Consider the following 15,135-nt stretch of genomic DNA (forward strand, 5'->3'; position numbering starts at 1 on the left):
TATATATAATATAAGAATATAAGAGAGAGATATGGTTACACGCAACAGAGGTGAGTGACCTCTAGCTCACCTGAGTGTGCACCCCATATAATAGGCTGAGGCCTCCCAAGTGGCCAGGGTTCGATTCCAACTCATGGCCCTTTGCTGCATGTCACCTCCCCTTTCTCTGTCCCACTGTCTAATTAGTTGTCCTACAGGCAAAATTGCCCTAAAGCTAATCTTTAAATAGTGGTATTCAACTGCCCTCTATCCATCAAACACTGCAAAAAAGAAAGAATGAACCAACTACACAGTACAGGTGATCTAGCCTCCTTTTCACACACCAGTGTTGGGACCCCAACCAGAAAGAGCAAGTGCTCTGAGGTGTGGTTATCATTTCTTACCAACATGTGATTTCCATGGGCCTGAAGTGTTGGAGGACCAGAAACACTGCCTGTAGCTTTTGAAGCCTATCCCCCTGAAAGGCAAAGGGCAAGAATTTCAAGTGTTTCTGGGCCATCTTGACATGAAAGTATGTGCCCTGTACTGTATGTTGACAGTGGTGAACCAAACGCCTGGCTGAACAAGTTCCAATAACTGCTTGATGTTAGCATACAGAATGTCTTGCAAAGCAAATCAGTTTAGGATGCGGAGATCCAAAACAGTTCTAACTCTGTCTTCTAGGAAGTATGCAAAGTACTGGGAGGATAGATTAACCTCCTTGATCCCCATGAATCGAGAGGGGATGTGGCAGAACTGAAGAAAATAGCTCAATCTAGGTGGCTTGACCATTCTGTTAATGCACAGCTGCAATGCCACTCCCTGTAAAACTGGTTCAAGGGACAGGCAACCAATTGTGTGGGCTGCCTGGGCCCTCTCTGCTGCCAGACCATCCATAAAAAGGGCCATGCCGGCTTTGATGCCTCTGAGTGCGTCACAGCCAGCTAGGAAAGTATGGGCTGCCTGCTTCATATCAGTGAGGGAGAATAAGATATGCATGTAAGTTATGCATGTGAGGTAAATTAACACCACAACCTGATATCTCACTGCCAATGTGTGTGTGCTGATACGTAACAATAAGATACATCATCATGCTGACCATAGCTTTCTGTGTTTCTTTTCAAGTGCTGAATTCTTTAGTGGGGTTAAAAATTATATGTCCACTACCAACAGCTAATTTAATGGTAGAAATAGAAGAGAGACAGAGAGAGAGAGAGAGAGAGAGAGAGAGAAAATAGTATTGATTATTATAAAACAAATACATTATATGAATAAAGAAAATCCTATTGTCCAGAATATTTTTCTGTCGTAATAAAAATGGAGAAACTTTGCATTGTAGGTCCAGTGCGTAGGACTTCACTGCATGTCACTGTGAAGTTGTTTAACTGAATCACTATAAATGACACTATAAATGTGAAAATGCAAATGGCTCTATCTAGAGCCAGTGTTGGCTTGTCTGTTCTGGCTTACTGTAGAACAACATGCTGGACTGGAAGAGGACCTGCTCTGTATGTAGATATGAATAGCTCAATCTGAGAAAATTAAAACACAATGATTCTTCTTTTCAGGTGATTATTAACTAATGAAAAGATAGTTATGAATATTACATTCCATTTCTGCCTGTAGATGCCCCTGAATCCTACACACTGGTTCTTTAACAGCGGATGCTGGCTGATATGTTACAGTTTTTTAATTGTTTTCATATTTTATTCATTTATGCTATATGTAATGTCTGTTTAAGTCCATGTTTATGCATTCCCTGAAAAAATGTTGCAGCATCCCAAAGGGTTCTGTATTTGTAAAATACTGAAATAATATTTGATATTTAAAAGGCCATATTATTTTATTATATTATTATATCTGTTTTCTTTGATACTGAAATATGTTTCTGCACCTCTCTTTTTACCAGTGGGGAGGGGCATATATGTGGAGGAAGTCTGATTGACCCTCAGTGGATCCTCACTGCTGCACACTGCCTGGAAAAGTCAGAGACAGTTTTTTTTTTTAAAAAAACAAAACAAAACGAAACATAAAGACTAAGTCTTGCTATCCACTGTACAGCCAATGTCTATATTTAAAAACATGTTGTCTACTGCAGGTCCGATGACCCTGCATACTACAAGGTAGTCCTGGGTGCTCACAAAGTGGAAGAAAATGAGACATTGCAGCAGGAGAGGGATGTGGAGAAACTGATAAGGGGACCCAACGAAGGTGACATTGCTCTATTTAAACTGAAAAGGTAAAACCTTGACTGATCATCCTGCTATCACTTCTAATAATCCTCATTCAAATACTAATAAAAAAAATAATGACACTGATTCAACTATCCGTTTTTGACTCAGTATTGCTACTTATTGGTTGAAAGTTATGATTCAAGAAGCTACTGCACATGTACTTAACTTGAATATTTTAATTTGCAGCATTTCTTGACCTCTACTCCGCTATATCTCTGAGGCAAATATTGCACTTTTTACTTAGTTAAACTTTTTTGATAATTCCATTTATTTTTTACTTTTAAAATCTAGATTAATAATACAAAATGTAACCAATAAGTAATGTATAGTTATGCTACCTAGAAGTATCTAATGTATCCAGCAGTATGTAACATAATCACAATGAGCTTCACCTTTATCAGCTGCACCATTAACATAGTATACACATTACTGCATCAGTTTTATAATCCATTAATATAATATACATCAATCTGAAATGGGCCCGCTGGGTAACGTTTATACTTTTGTTTCTTTATTTCAGTGACCGTTTGAATGCATGACATCTACTTGTAACTGAGTGTTTCTGCACCATGGTAATGCTATTTTGATGTAGAAGATCTGAGTACTTCTTGTTTGTTGTTGTTTGTTTTTAGACCTGCACAAATAAATGACATAGTCCGGCAAGTTTGTCTGCCAGAGAAGGACTATATTGTTCCTAACCGAGCTGAGTGTTATGTTACTGGATGGGGTAAAACCAAAGGTACAGTATGACGTGAATTTGTGCTCTTGTACTGCTATCCTTTCGAGGACCAATTGTAAGTTGAGATTCTGGCTGGCCCTTACATCTTTCAGATGTTGTTCGACACATTTTGTTATGTTCTGTTAAGCTGTAAAATGAGAGCATTGGTCTAGCAGGTGGGCTTGGTGCTTCAACCATCAACTCTGTCAAACATGGTTCAACGTTCTCATTTTACAACTAAACAGCACACTCAAACATGCATCCAAAACATTTTAAGTGAGAATTAAACTATGCAGTGACAGAATGTTGATTCATATTTGATTAGCGCTGCCTGTTTGACAGTTTCACTGCAGTTCACCAGCAGTGACTGACATAATTGCTAGCTCTGTTACAGACTGCTTGGCTCAGATTGATTGTTTTCTGTGTGCTATGGTAGATTTTCGCGATTATCATTAGAGGCAGTAGTGGATGACTCTGTGGAAGTGTGTTGCAGGTACAGGAGGTAAGGGCTTCCTGAAAGAAGCTGGAGTCCCTGTGATCGAGAACAAAGTCTGCAGTCAGCCATCACTTATGAACCGCATAATCAAAGACAATGAGATGTGTGCTGGATTCATTGAGGGAGGAAATGACAGCTGCAGGGTAAGAAAAAACTGGTGAACCAACCAAAATATTTATTATAATTGCCCATTTCATTAATTGGACTTGTTTGTGAACTGTCCAAGTGAGTGACTCCTTGTCCCAGTGGGCTTATAGAGCTCAGGAGTTCATGATTTAAATGTTACTGATGATAAAAGTTATGACTGTCAAAAGTGTAATTTAACACACAGGGTATATTATTGTTTATACACAGCTTGAATTCTTTTTAAATATTTGACTTACTTGGTGAATGTATGTTTTTTGTTATCTATTTCACGTAAGTTCAATGACCTAAAAACTTTTCTTCCTTCCAGCTTTGCTAGTGTTCTTTTCCACTCTGGTTTTTGGACTGAAAATTCTCTCCCTGCAGGGTGACAGCGGTGGTCCTCTGGTGTGTGTTAAGCAGAACAGGTTCATCCTGCAGGGTGTGGTATCAGAGGGTGTGGGATGTGGCACTGCCACAAGACCTGGCATCTACACTCGAGTCTCCAAATTTGTGGACTGGATCAACCATGCCATCAAAGAGACTTAAAAGGTCTTCACCTTAAACATATACAGTGTCTTTAGTCATAGACATTATGCTTTTGAAGATACTTTAACATGCTGCTCTGCTGCAACATCACTAACCCTGTTGTGTATGTCATGTCAACAGATGTTTTGTTTCCTGTGATGGAAATACAGTTAGCACATCATGTTTCTGGTTTTAGCATGTAAAGGTGTGTTTCTGTAATATTTGAACAATAAAAATCATTACAAGCTTTCTAGCCATGCTTTCTAGAAAACATTTAAAAAACGACTTCCTTAGTTTCTGTTAAATAATAATACATTACATAATACATAAATCTATACATGCATGCACACAAAGACAATTAAAAAGTAGTTTCCTTGTTCTTTTTCAAGTTTGATTTTAAAAGTTTAATTTGTTGGTTGTTCGTGACACCCTTTTTTGTCCTGTGAACAAAAACATGAATATTATATTAACAATAAATCCTGCATTAATTCCCCTAGATCACTCTAAGAATTTAAATATTGCACAGGTGAAGAATTTCTGTTAATCTTGCTCACTCTTTTTGATACCAGACTTTGGCCAAACACAGGACATATTAGAGAGTATAGGTGCCAGGTTATGACCTTTATAGAGAGCGCCAGTAATGAGTCCTGAAAGCTGGGAATTGGTCAGTATTTTAGCACCTCTGCTTCCCTTGTCTCAAAGTCAATGGGCTTTTTGAATGGGTTTTTGGTAAGACACCTGAAATAAGGTCTGTGGTTAACACAAGTTTAAGAAAATTTCTGTTTTTGTTCTACAACATAAAGTACATCAGTAAATACCCCAGTTGTGAACTTGCATGTGTCTTAAAAAGGCTGTTGCCAACAAGTAGCTAAATGAGACTAGCTGCTGCAACAATTACATCTCTACAGCCCCATAGTGGTGCTGACATGGCCATAGTGTAGTTTATAGCCTAACATTAGCTTTTTTTCATCTGGCACTTGCATTAAGGCTTTGAAAAATCCTAAAAAGTGGTCTGCATTTGTGAAAATTATCATACCGATCAAAATGTTTAAGTTTCATAAATGTTTGTTTGCCACAGAGCTTATTTTCCACAATGATCTGAAAATCCAGTGTTAAAATCTCATAGGCTTTTTAATGAGGGAACCAGGGCAATGTTAGCTTCCGGGTTGGCCTACAGAAAAATGCCATCACTGTGTTATTATTGTTACTTTATTTTGTCATATGCGATGATCAGGTCATGTGGTGTTGGAATATGTGTATCACCACTGTCAGTCAATTTTGTGAATGAATGGAGGAGAGGCAGTGACAGGGGAAGTCCTAAGTTTTGCTAACTGCTTTGCGCTTTATTAGTTTCTTTTGATCACGCCTGTGTGATGGGGAACTTCCCTTGACATACTTTGGATGCAACCTTTTCCTACAAAATGCAGTCACTGGACCTGTCCCAATTAATGACAGCAAGTGTGTCTGGCAGGTTGGTTTATCTCTGCTCAGCCTCTTAGTGAATAAGTTTCAGTAAAAGAGCAACATTATTACACACTGTGGAGACAGATGCAGATATTAGGTCATCCATTGCTTGGTCCATACACTAGCCTATTCCCACGATTTTGACACTGAGAATGACAAGGCCTGACAGCAACACAAGTGCGGTATGTAACCTGTGCATTGTACTGCATCATGGCTTGTTTAAAACCCAGTCTGAATTGGATAGGGCCACAAGTTAAGTTGTGCGTTGCAGTTTCTGACAATGGGTTGCCACTGTTCAGGTTTAATCCGTTTGAAAAGCAGAAGCCCTGGGTTTTTTTCTGTGTGTGGTTTGGGCTCAGTGCAGGAGATGTGAATGCCATGCCTGTATTTCACGCTATGGCTATCCTTTTTGCTGGCTGTACATTAGAATCTCTCTGTGACTGTCATTTCCATGTGTTCAAAATGAGTGCACAAATGCTGTTCAAACTGGTGAAAAACCTGAAATGAAAAAAGAACGATCACTGTGAAAAGGCTCTGAAAAACAAAATGAAGCCTAAAACTAAAAAAACTAAAACTAAAAAAAAAAAAAAAAAAAAAAAAGAAGCGGACAAATATAAATAAAGAGACCAATAATGTCTCTCAAAGACCTCATGAAAAATGAGAACAATGTTTCACAAGTTAAAGCACAGTTTGATGTTTTGCTGCAATTGTATAAAAATGCCACTGTATTACATACATTTCTATTGCGTTTAATTACACCTGATGAACAGGAAAAACTAAACACATGGTTCAAAAGTGTCAGTGGATACAACCAAGGAGTTGTTGAGGATGTCAAAGTGTCTCTCTCATAAACTAGCAAACCACAAAACAAAACATCTGTCAGAGCCAATTCATAATGTTGAATTGCCAGTGGAGGGAGCCAGGATGGAATATTGCCATGTGACAGAATATCAAACATAAACAGCAGAAAACAGGACCAGAATCAGATGTTTCCACAACCTTATCTGCATGTCTCATAGCAGAGCTTCAGATGGCTTCTTCGTTTGCCTGAGAAAAAACATGCACTTGAGGAAGAGCAATTCAGAAAACATAAGCAACAGCCTCAGCTTGAATGACACATCTGTGTCAAAAGTGATGGTTTGACGAGTTCTGGATTGGGTGGTGGCAGTCCTGCTGCCTGATGACCTGATGGCATGGATTCATATTTAGAGAAAAGAGGGAAGAGTGTTGAACCTATGAATGTTAATGCTTAGACTTTTGTGCTACATAAACACCTAAGGAAAAGAAAACAGCATTAGAAAATACTGATTCACACTTGACAAGCACATGAAAAAAGGGAAACCCATACCTTCAGAGTTCAGAACATAGAGCCTCCATACACCTTTTTCTGAAGATACATAGAACTGACCTATAATCAAAAAAGTGCTCTTTTTGTACTTGAGGTCACATTATCAAAAGTATTCCAAAACCTGCTGCTTGTTTGCTGTCCTTGTCGGGGTAATGATTGACTAATGATGGAATGAGCTGTCCTATTTATCTTTCTGAGATGCTAAAAGGAGCCCGGTGATTTACCAGGAGGTAACTCAGCAACTTTGTTGACTGTGATCTGCTAGTACAGGGCTTCACCATGGACCTGTACAAACTAGCTTTTCTCTTGGGAGCCTTGATCTGCACTGGTAAGATACACTGGCACTTTTGAATGATAATGAATAGTTCATAACTATCCAAGTGACATAAAATATAAATACAACTAAGACAGACAAAACTTCACGTCACTGTGAGAGTACCTCATCAGGACATCCTTGTCCACATTAATAAAATTAACTCTTTCAGCTCAATTTTATGATGTATTATGAGATGAGACAGGATGCATATGAAACAGATTTATTTCACTTTGATTTTTTAAAACTAACTAAACTATAGATTTTCCTTCTTTTTTTTTAAAATATTTATTTAATTTTACAGTGTTTAATTTTGAGTTAATAAATTGGATTCTCTATTATGTGTAGACTCTTTCAGATATAGCACTTATTCAATTACAGCTACAATTGTAACCTTTTACTTTGCTCATTAAATAAACAAGTATTATCACTTTTGTTTTTTTGTATTTTGTTCCTTTTGTTTATACGTATTTCTTATTTTTTGCCATAAGTAGTTCCCCTTTATTAGTTGATAATTTGCCAGATTGATTAATAAAAATTGAAAATATATGCTGAGAGATGATATATTTGTTTATTTAATTTGATGTACAATTAATCCTTTAGTTTGCATGTCAGTCTTTTATTTTAAAGATCATGGCTTGCAACTTTGTTCTATTAGAAAACATTTGCTACCTCAAATCTGAAATCAGATTTAAGCTCTGATGACATTAACACTACTGTAGTTTTTTTTTTTTTTTTTTTGAAGAGTGTAGAAGTAGTGTAAATGTTATTTTTTATAACTGTCACTATATCCTAAGAGCTGTACGCTGGCCAGAAGATCTGTGCTCCCAATTTTATTTGCAAAAATTACGAAAACAACCAAAGTCGGGGGCTCTCTGATGCAGCTGTCAGTCATTTCTGCCGTGTGAACTGCAGTCAACACAGCAAATCTGATCAAATATGAATAAAGATGAATAAAGATAAAGGTTACTGAATTGCCTATCCTCGCCTCAAATGTTCTCAGAGTAGTAGTAGTAGTAGTAGTAATGTGCTATTTTGCTGTAAAATAAAGTTTGCTCTACTGTTTTCAACATGGCAGTTGGGTCACAAACTTTCTACTTTTACAGATAAATAATATAATATTGATTCATATATCATCAGCGCTGCCTATTTGACAGTTTGACCACAGTTCACAACAGCTATTGACAGCTGCTCTCTCTGAAAATGGCCTGTGATTGGCCAGAGTTTCCCCATTATGAACTGGATTTTCTAAAGCAAGAAAATACAACCAAGCAGAGGTGCAGAAGTCTTGAATAACAACACGCTCATAGTTTATTATAGAATTTTTGCCCAGTGACTCCGAAAACCACCTACCTGAGCTGTAATGATAACAAATGCACTGTATACTTAATATTTAATATTTTTGTCTCTGATTTCAGGAAGTGCTACTGAGGTGGACAGCTACACCAAAATTGAAAGAGCACAGATTCGCTCACTGCAGAGAAGATATTACTCAGTAAACAATATGGCTGAGTGTGCCACCAAATGTGACAGTGAAACATCGTTCACATGCAGGTAAATTCACATCTTAAAAAGAACAACTTTCATCTAGCGATCAAAATTTAACTTTCATATTCAAGGTTCAGCATTTGGAACTGACACCTGCTGTGTTCTCACAGGTCTTTTACATATAGTCAAAGGGACGACGAGTGTTGGACATCACCAGAAAACTCTGAAACAGGGATGGTTGAGCATGGAAAAAGCACAACATTATATGAGAGAAAAGGCACGTCCTTTTTTCTTTCCGGTTAGATATGCACCCATAAGTCTTTTTATTGAGGGGATACTTTGTCTTTTTTTTTAACCAATTTTCTATCAAAACAGTGTGGGTAGTAAGAATAGATGAACTGTGGTAAACTTCCCTCCATCTAACCAGTACCTAGATAGCCTTCCTCCCTGCTTGGCAAACTTCACTGGATGACGTAAATTGATGCAAAACACATCATCCAGCAGAGTTTTGCCATCTCTTGAAACGGTTGCTCAAACTACAGGCTGTAATTATGCTTTTTCATATGGCAGCCTCCCATGCCACCACTGTGGACACAAAAACTATAGAAGTGCATATAGATCTGTCCCCGTCTCTCTCAGCGCGGACTAAAATCTGATTGAATGGCAAAACTAGGCAGCACTGGTTAAATATAAATCAAGATTTTGTCATTGTGCTGCCTTTTTCTTGTGTAAAATGTCTTTAGAAGCATATATCAGAGCCTAGTTTAGTTATAATAGTGAGAGTTTGTAAACAGGAAGGGAGTACCAAACTGCTTCCGGCGCAGTGAAAATGGAGGTAAAAAAAACTGAGGTCAAACGATTAAAAAAGCAACAAAAAACACCGCTGAACGAATATAAATCGAGATTTTTTTTATTGTGTTGCACTCATCTTAAATGTTTTCAGAATAAAACATTTTATGGTTTCATAGAAGCATGACACTGTTGTCCTGCGGGCCAGCTGCCTTTGTAGGAGTTTGCATTGCATTTCCCACCAGCGGGAGCGATGGAATGTATTCTGTTAGTTGTAGTTTTTCTACTTCTTGAACACAAGTGTCCTTTTTCTCTGTTTTCTCTGTGCAAAGACTGTTCTCCTGTTAAACCCCTTTCCCACCAAAATTAGCATGTGCATGGGGAACTATTAAGCATGGGTAAACATGTTGAAAATAGGCTATAGACCCCTTTCCCACTGTCAGAAGAGCAGAGCTTGTATATGGCATTGCAGCAGATGATTTAGCCTTTTTTGTGTGTGTGGGTTTTGTTTTGGTGTGAAGGGTTCTCGAAATCTGCAAAGTACACTCTTACTGATTTACTGATTCACTCTTTACTGATTTTTTGACTCTGCAGTACACGCAATCCTGAAAGTGTCCTTTGGTGTATGTTTCTGCTTGTCTAGTATACAGCCTGGAGTGCACATATGGAATAGGAACATATTACAGAGGAACACAGTCCAAAACAGGAACTGGAAAGACCTGTCAGAACTGGTCAGCAAGATATCCACACATGCCCAAGTATGCATTCATGCAAATTTTACGCAATTTACACATAACTTCATATCTTTTTAGAGCTTTTCATCTATATTGTTTCGATGTGTTTCTCGCAGCTTCACACCGGAGGAAAATTCCATGGAAGCACTGGAGTCTAATTTCTGCAGGAACCCCAATGGAGACCCAAAGGGACCCTGGTGCTACACCACTGACTCAGACACCCCCTGGGAACACTGCAATATATCAAGATGCATTGGTAAAATGTTTTTGTTTATTTCGTTTATTGTTATGACACACTATTGCTGTGTCATAAATCACTCCCTATTCTCCTGACTGTCAACTTTGTCCTTACATATATATATATATGTGTGTGTGTGTGTGTGTGTGTGTGTGTGTGTGTGTGTGTGATTAGAAACAAAGTTGGCAAACTCACACACACACACACACACACACACACACACACACACACACACACACACACACACACATATATATATGTAATATTCCATTACAGATGAGTGTATGCACTGCACTGGTGAGGACTACAGAGGAAACATCTCCATCACAGAAAACAAGCACACGTGCCAACGCTGGGACACCCAAGAACCACACAGCCATGTGTTCAACCCCAGCATGTAAGACTACAAAACAGTACATCATTGTGTCACTCAACTTAAAGCAGGATTTGATGATACTGATAAATGTATTCAAGAAGAATGTATTAACTCAGAAGCCCCATCCAAGTTGTCTGAATGTGACTTTCACATCTGTTATCATGAAATCCTTTAATCCCTTAATCCTTCTGATTTGGAACCAAATTGCCAGTGTTTCCTTCGAGCTGCATTAGTTTGCATATAGAGAAAACAGGTCTGCTTATGTTGCAGTGATATTACTCTAAAACAGCAATTAAACAATTTACAGGAAAGAAGTTTTATCCCTGGTAGACTGGTGTAATGCAAACAACTTGGAATGAAATGCTTCCAAAACCAATGACTTTGGCAGGGGCTGATTGGACCACCTACTCTTTGGTAACAATAACAAAATTCAACAAGTGGATAGCTACAAATTTCACCTTGAAAAGCAAGGGGGTACCAGCACTGCTATTCTCACAAAAGCACACCAGAGACTTCTGTTTCTAACCTCTTGTGACCGTGCATCTTCATATGAGGACATTACATTTTAAGTGTGCTGAACCTTATGCTTCATTTTTCTTAACGTAGATCTGTTGTCCTTGTTTGTGCACACTTTGTTTCATCTGATATTAGAAAAAGCACAATACCAAAATCCATGTAAAAACAAGATGGCAGCAATCTCTGGCTAGAGTCAGATCCTGACACAGAAATTGACAAGGTGCAAAACCTGATCAAATATTATGGTTGAAACATGCTTAATATTGTCTGTACTTTGATATGGCACACAGATTTGACCAATTTTAGCAGCAGTACAAAGTTATGATGCAGTTCATTAGGAATTACTTGTTTGAGGACATTCGGGCATAGCTTTTGTTTTACCACAGCATTTCACACAGGCCAGTTTAGTGTCCTACAGACAAAAAGACATTTCCAGCTTGGAGTATGAAGCGAGTGAATGCATTTAAAGTTACGAAATGAACAAATCACAAGGGCCTTAGATATGTTGCATGTTGCATATTTCATGTTTTGCACAACCATTTTCAGTCATTAAAATAAATGTTTTCTACGTAATTACATGTTTGTGGACTATTGAAAATAAACCCATTGTCCTCAGGACATAATTCTAAGACTTGGACATCCAGGTTTCAAAAGAACATGTATCCTGGAGCTCTCCACCTCCTCAACATTAAAAATGGCAAATCACTCAGCAGGGTGAATAATTGTGCAATATAGCAGATGTTTTTAATGAACTTGATGCACTTAGTTTTGTGGGTTGTTTGAGGTTGCTGCTTAATCCATAAAGTTGTTAGTGTTTTATCTATGGTGTACGTGTTAGATCTGATTTTACCCATGTGTTTTATGTTTATAATTTTTTATGTTTATGAGTATGGATAGTGTTTCTACTTTGTATTATGTGCTTTATGAGTCAATGGTTTTACTGGTTTTGTCTTTATTTGTCTCTGTTTAAGTGAGCTTACTTAGACACATTTTACACAATCATGTTGATATGGGTATTGAATCTTGAATCTTTGACATAAGACTTATGTTCTGTGAGCTAAACATTGATTTTGTCCTTAAAATGTATTTCACTGTTTAATTTTTGCGTTCTCTAGTCATCCAGAAATGCATCTTGTGGAGAACTTCTGCAGAAATCCCAATGGAGGCCGCCAACCGTGGTGCTACACCACTGACCCATCCATACGATGGGAGTACTGCGTTATACCCCGCTGCTGTAAGTCTGTCTGTATTATTATGTTTCCTTTACCTATGCACAGTTTCACTAAAACCTTATAGTTCCCAAGATTCCATCACTGAGGGTTAGGATAAGAGGAATTTTATTCACATATAAAAGTAAAAATCTAAAACTGTGATTTAGATGTGAAGGTCCAGATTTATAAGGAAATGTAACCACTAAATGCATTTACAATGTGGCAAGTGTTACTGCAGTTTCTAAAAACCTTTGAAAATATGTACACACACCTTTTAACCTAAAGTGTGAGTTTAACTCCCTGTGATGTTTAATCACTTCCTGCTGCAGGACCATTGAATTGACAAACTGACCCTGCAGCGCCTCCTGAGGACGAAAAGAAAACTCATTCCAAGGCCCTCAGTTCAGGTTAATTTGTGACTCTAAATTGCAAGAAGGTGTGAAAGAGAGAGACAGATGCCTGTATATCTTTCTCTATATATATTTATACGTATATGTTAAATTTTACCTTTTTTTTTTTTGGGTGGAGGCTTCAAATAAGCCCACTTTGTTCTTTTGCCTCTCACTGTGCTGCAGCACTGCATACTATACTATTCTTTTGCCATTTAGTATATTTTGAATTGTGTAAAAAAAAAAAAAAAACAAACTGAAAATGTCACTGAAACTAAATCACCATTTTCACTGTCAGCTTCGATGTTACTTGACATTCTTTCAAACACAACCACTACTTCTTTTTTTTCTTTGAGTTTTACCACTTATTCATCTCATCCTCTCTGCTCAGCATCTGAGCCCCCTACCATCATCCCAGAGCTGACCTGTGCCACCGGTAATGGTGAAGCATACAGAGGCACAAATGCCATGACTGAATCTGGCAAAACATGCCAGTACTGGTTGGATCAAAGTGAACACACGCCACAGAACTATCCCTGCAAGTAAGAGCTACTGTAACTGAAAAACGTTGTTGTTAATAAAAGAGGAACCTATGGCATGTTGCCTTTATCGCTGAGTTTACCTGTGTTCATTTTTACTGTCTGTTGTTTGTCAGAGGCCTGGATATGAACTACTGTCGTAATCCCGACCAAAAGGAGAGACCCTGGTGTTACACCACTGACCCTGAAACTCCCTGGGAGTACTGTGATGTGCCGAGCTGTCAGGATGGAGACGGACCAGGTATTACAGTGATCAGTGATGGTGATTTTTTACCCAGTTACAATAATATTAATGGCTGCGGTGATGAAGGCAGAGAGCATGATTGAATCAGCTTGATTTCCTTTCTGTTGCTGCAAATGAACCAGAGAGCCCCAGGGAGAGGAGGGCGACTGTTATGAGGAGGACGGATCAAGTTACCGTGGCATAACATCAGAGACCATCAGTGGAAAAAGATGTCAAGACTGGAGCTCCATGACCCCTCACAGCCACAATTATACTCAACAGAACTACCCCAAAGGGTGAGCATTAAATAACAATAACAAGCGAACAGAGATCATTGGTTCATATGATTATGAGAGTGAAAGACAAAATCTTACAGGATTTTGGTTCTTGCTTTCCTAAAGTTCCAGGTTTTCTTTTTCAACAGAGACCTCAGGAGGAATCTGTGCAGAAACCCTGATGGAGACCGAGCTCCCTGGTGTTACACTATAGACCCCAGTGTCCGCTGGGAGTACTGCAACCTGGAACAATGTACTCCTCAAACACCCTCTACTGTGACTCCACCACCAAAAGGTAAAATAGTCAACTTTTTGGAAATGCGTTTGTCACATTCTGATTTGTTTTATGATTTATTTGCTCATCTTGCCTCTGCTTTTGCTGCATTAGACTGTATGATTGAAAATGGAGAAACATACCGGGGTCCAACCTCAGTCACCTCTCAGGGTCTGACCTGCCAGGCCTGGAGTGCTCAGAGCCCTCACCGCCACAAGAGTTTCACCCCAGAAACTCACCCTGACGAGGGTCTGGAGGGAAATGTAAGTGTGTTCTTCCAATATGTACATTTTGAGTTAAATGATAAACATAAAAAGCTGGTAAATCACTATTTTTGTTTCAAGTGTATTGATTCTGTGCTTGTATGTCACTGTCAGAACTGCAGAAACCCAGCTGATGATGTGAGCGGCCCGTGGTGCTACACTACTGACAATAACACGAGATGGGACTACTGTCACATCCCAAATTGTGGTATGTGTTTGAACCCTATTTGTATGTAGAGGGTTACAATTAGGCCAAATATTACATTTTAACCACTTCACAAGCATGTTGCATATATATATCTAAGATGTTGGTTCTGGAATAAAAAATATTTCCTTCACGCCCTATCCCTTTGGGCAGTTTGTACCTTGAAGCTCGGGTCCACTACCAGAGGCCTGGGAGCTTGAGGGCCCTGCGCAGTATCTTAGCTGCTCCTAGGACTGCACAGTGCTGGACTAAGATCTCAGATGTTGTTCCTGGAATCTGCTGGAGCCACTGTCCCAGTTTGAGGGTTACTGCCCCAGTTGCTCCAATCATCACCAGCACCACCATTGAGTCCTTCGCCTTCCACACCTTTCTCTCGCTCCTCTTTCAGTCCTTGGTATTTCTCAGGTTTCTT

General features: G+C 38.7%; 1 protein-coding gene across 1 annotated transcript in view; it reads left to right on the forward strand.

Annotated features, from left to right (window-relative positions):
• Window positions 1–15,135, forward strand: part of LOC121943435 — a 39,513-nt gene that overhangs the window by 9,334 nt on the left and 15,044 nt on the right. The window contains 18 exon segments of the mRNA XM_042486958.1: window positions 1,889–1,963; window positions 2,078–2,218; window positions 2,846–2,952; window positions 3,425–3,570; window positions 3,938–4,096; window positions 7,125–7,218; window positions 8,622–8,757; window positions 8,862–8,968; window positions 10,124–10,238; window positions 10,331–10,470; window positions 10,729–10,849; window positions 12,460–12,578; window positions 13,336–13,486; window positions 13,600–13,745; window positions 13,852–14,002; window positions 14,131–14,276; window positions 14,370–14,518; window positions 14,633–14,726. Coding sequence (XP_042342892.1) covers window positions 1,889–1,963; window positions 2,078–2,218; window positions 2,846–2,952; window positions 3,425–3,570; window positions 3,938–4,096; window positions 7,125–7,218; window positions 8,622–8,757; window positions 8,862–8,968; window positions 10,124–10,238; window positions 10,331–10,470; window positions 10,729–10,849; window positions 12,460–12,578; window positions 13,336–13,486; window positions 13,600–13,745; window positions 13,852–14,002; window positions 14,131–14,276; window positions 14,370–14,518; window positions 14,633–14,726 — 2,297 coding nt within the window.

Source organism: Plectropomus leopardus, chromosome 5 (genome assembly GCF_008729295.1).
Source record: "Plectropomus leopardus isolate mb chromosome 5, YSFRI_Pleo_2.0, whole genome shotgun sequence".
Taxonomy (NCBI): domain Eukaryota; kingdom Metazoa; phylum Chordata; class Actinopteri; order Perciformes; family Serranidae; genus Plectropomus; species Plectropomus leopardus.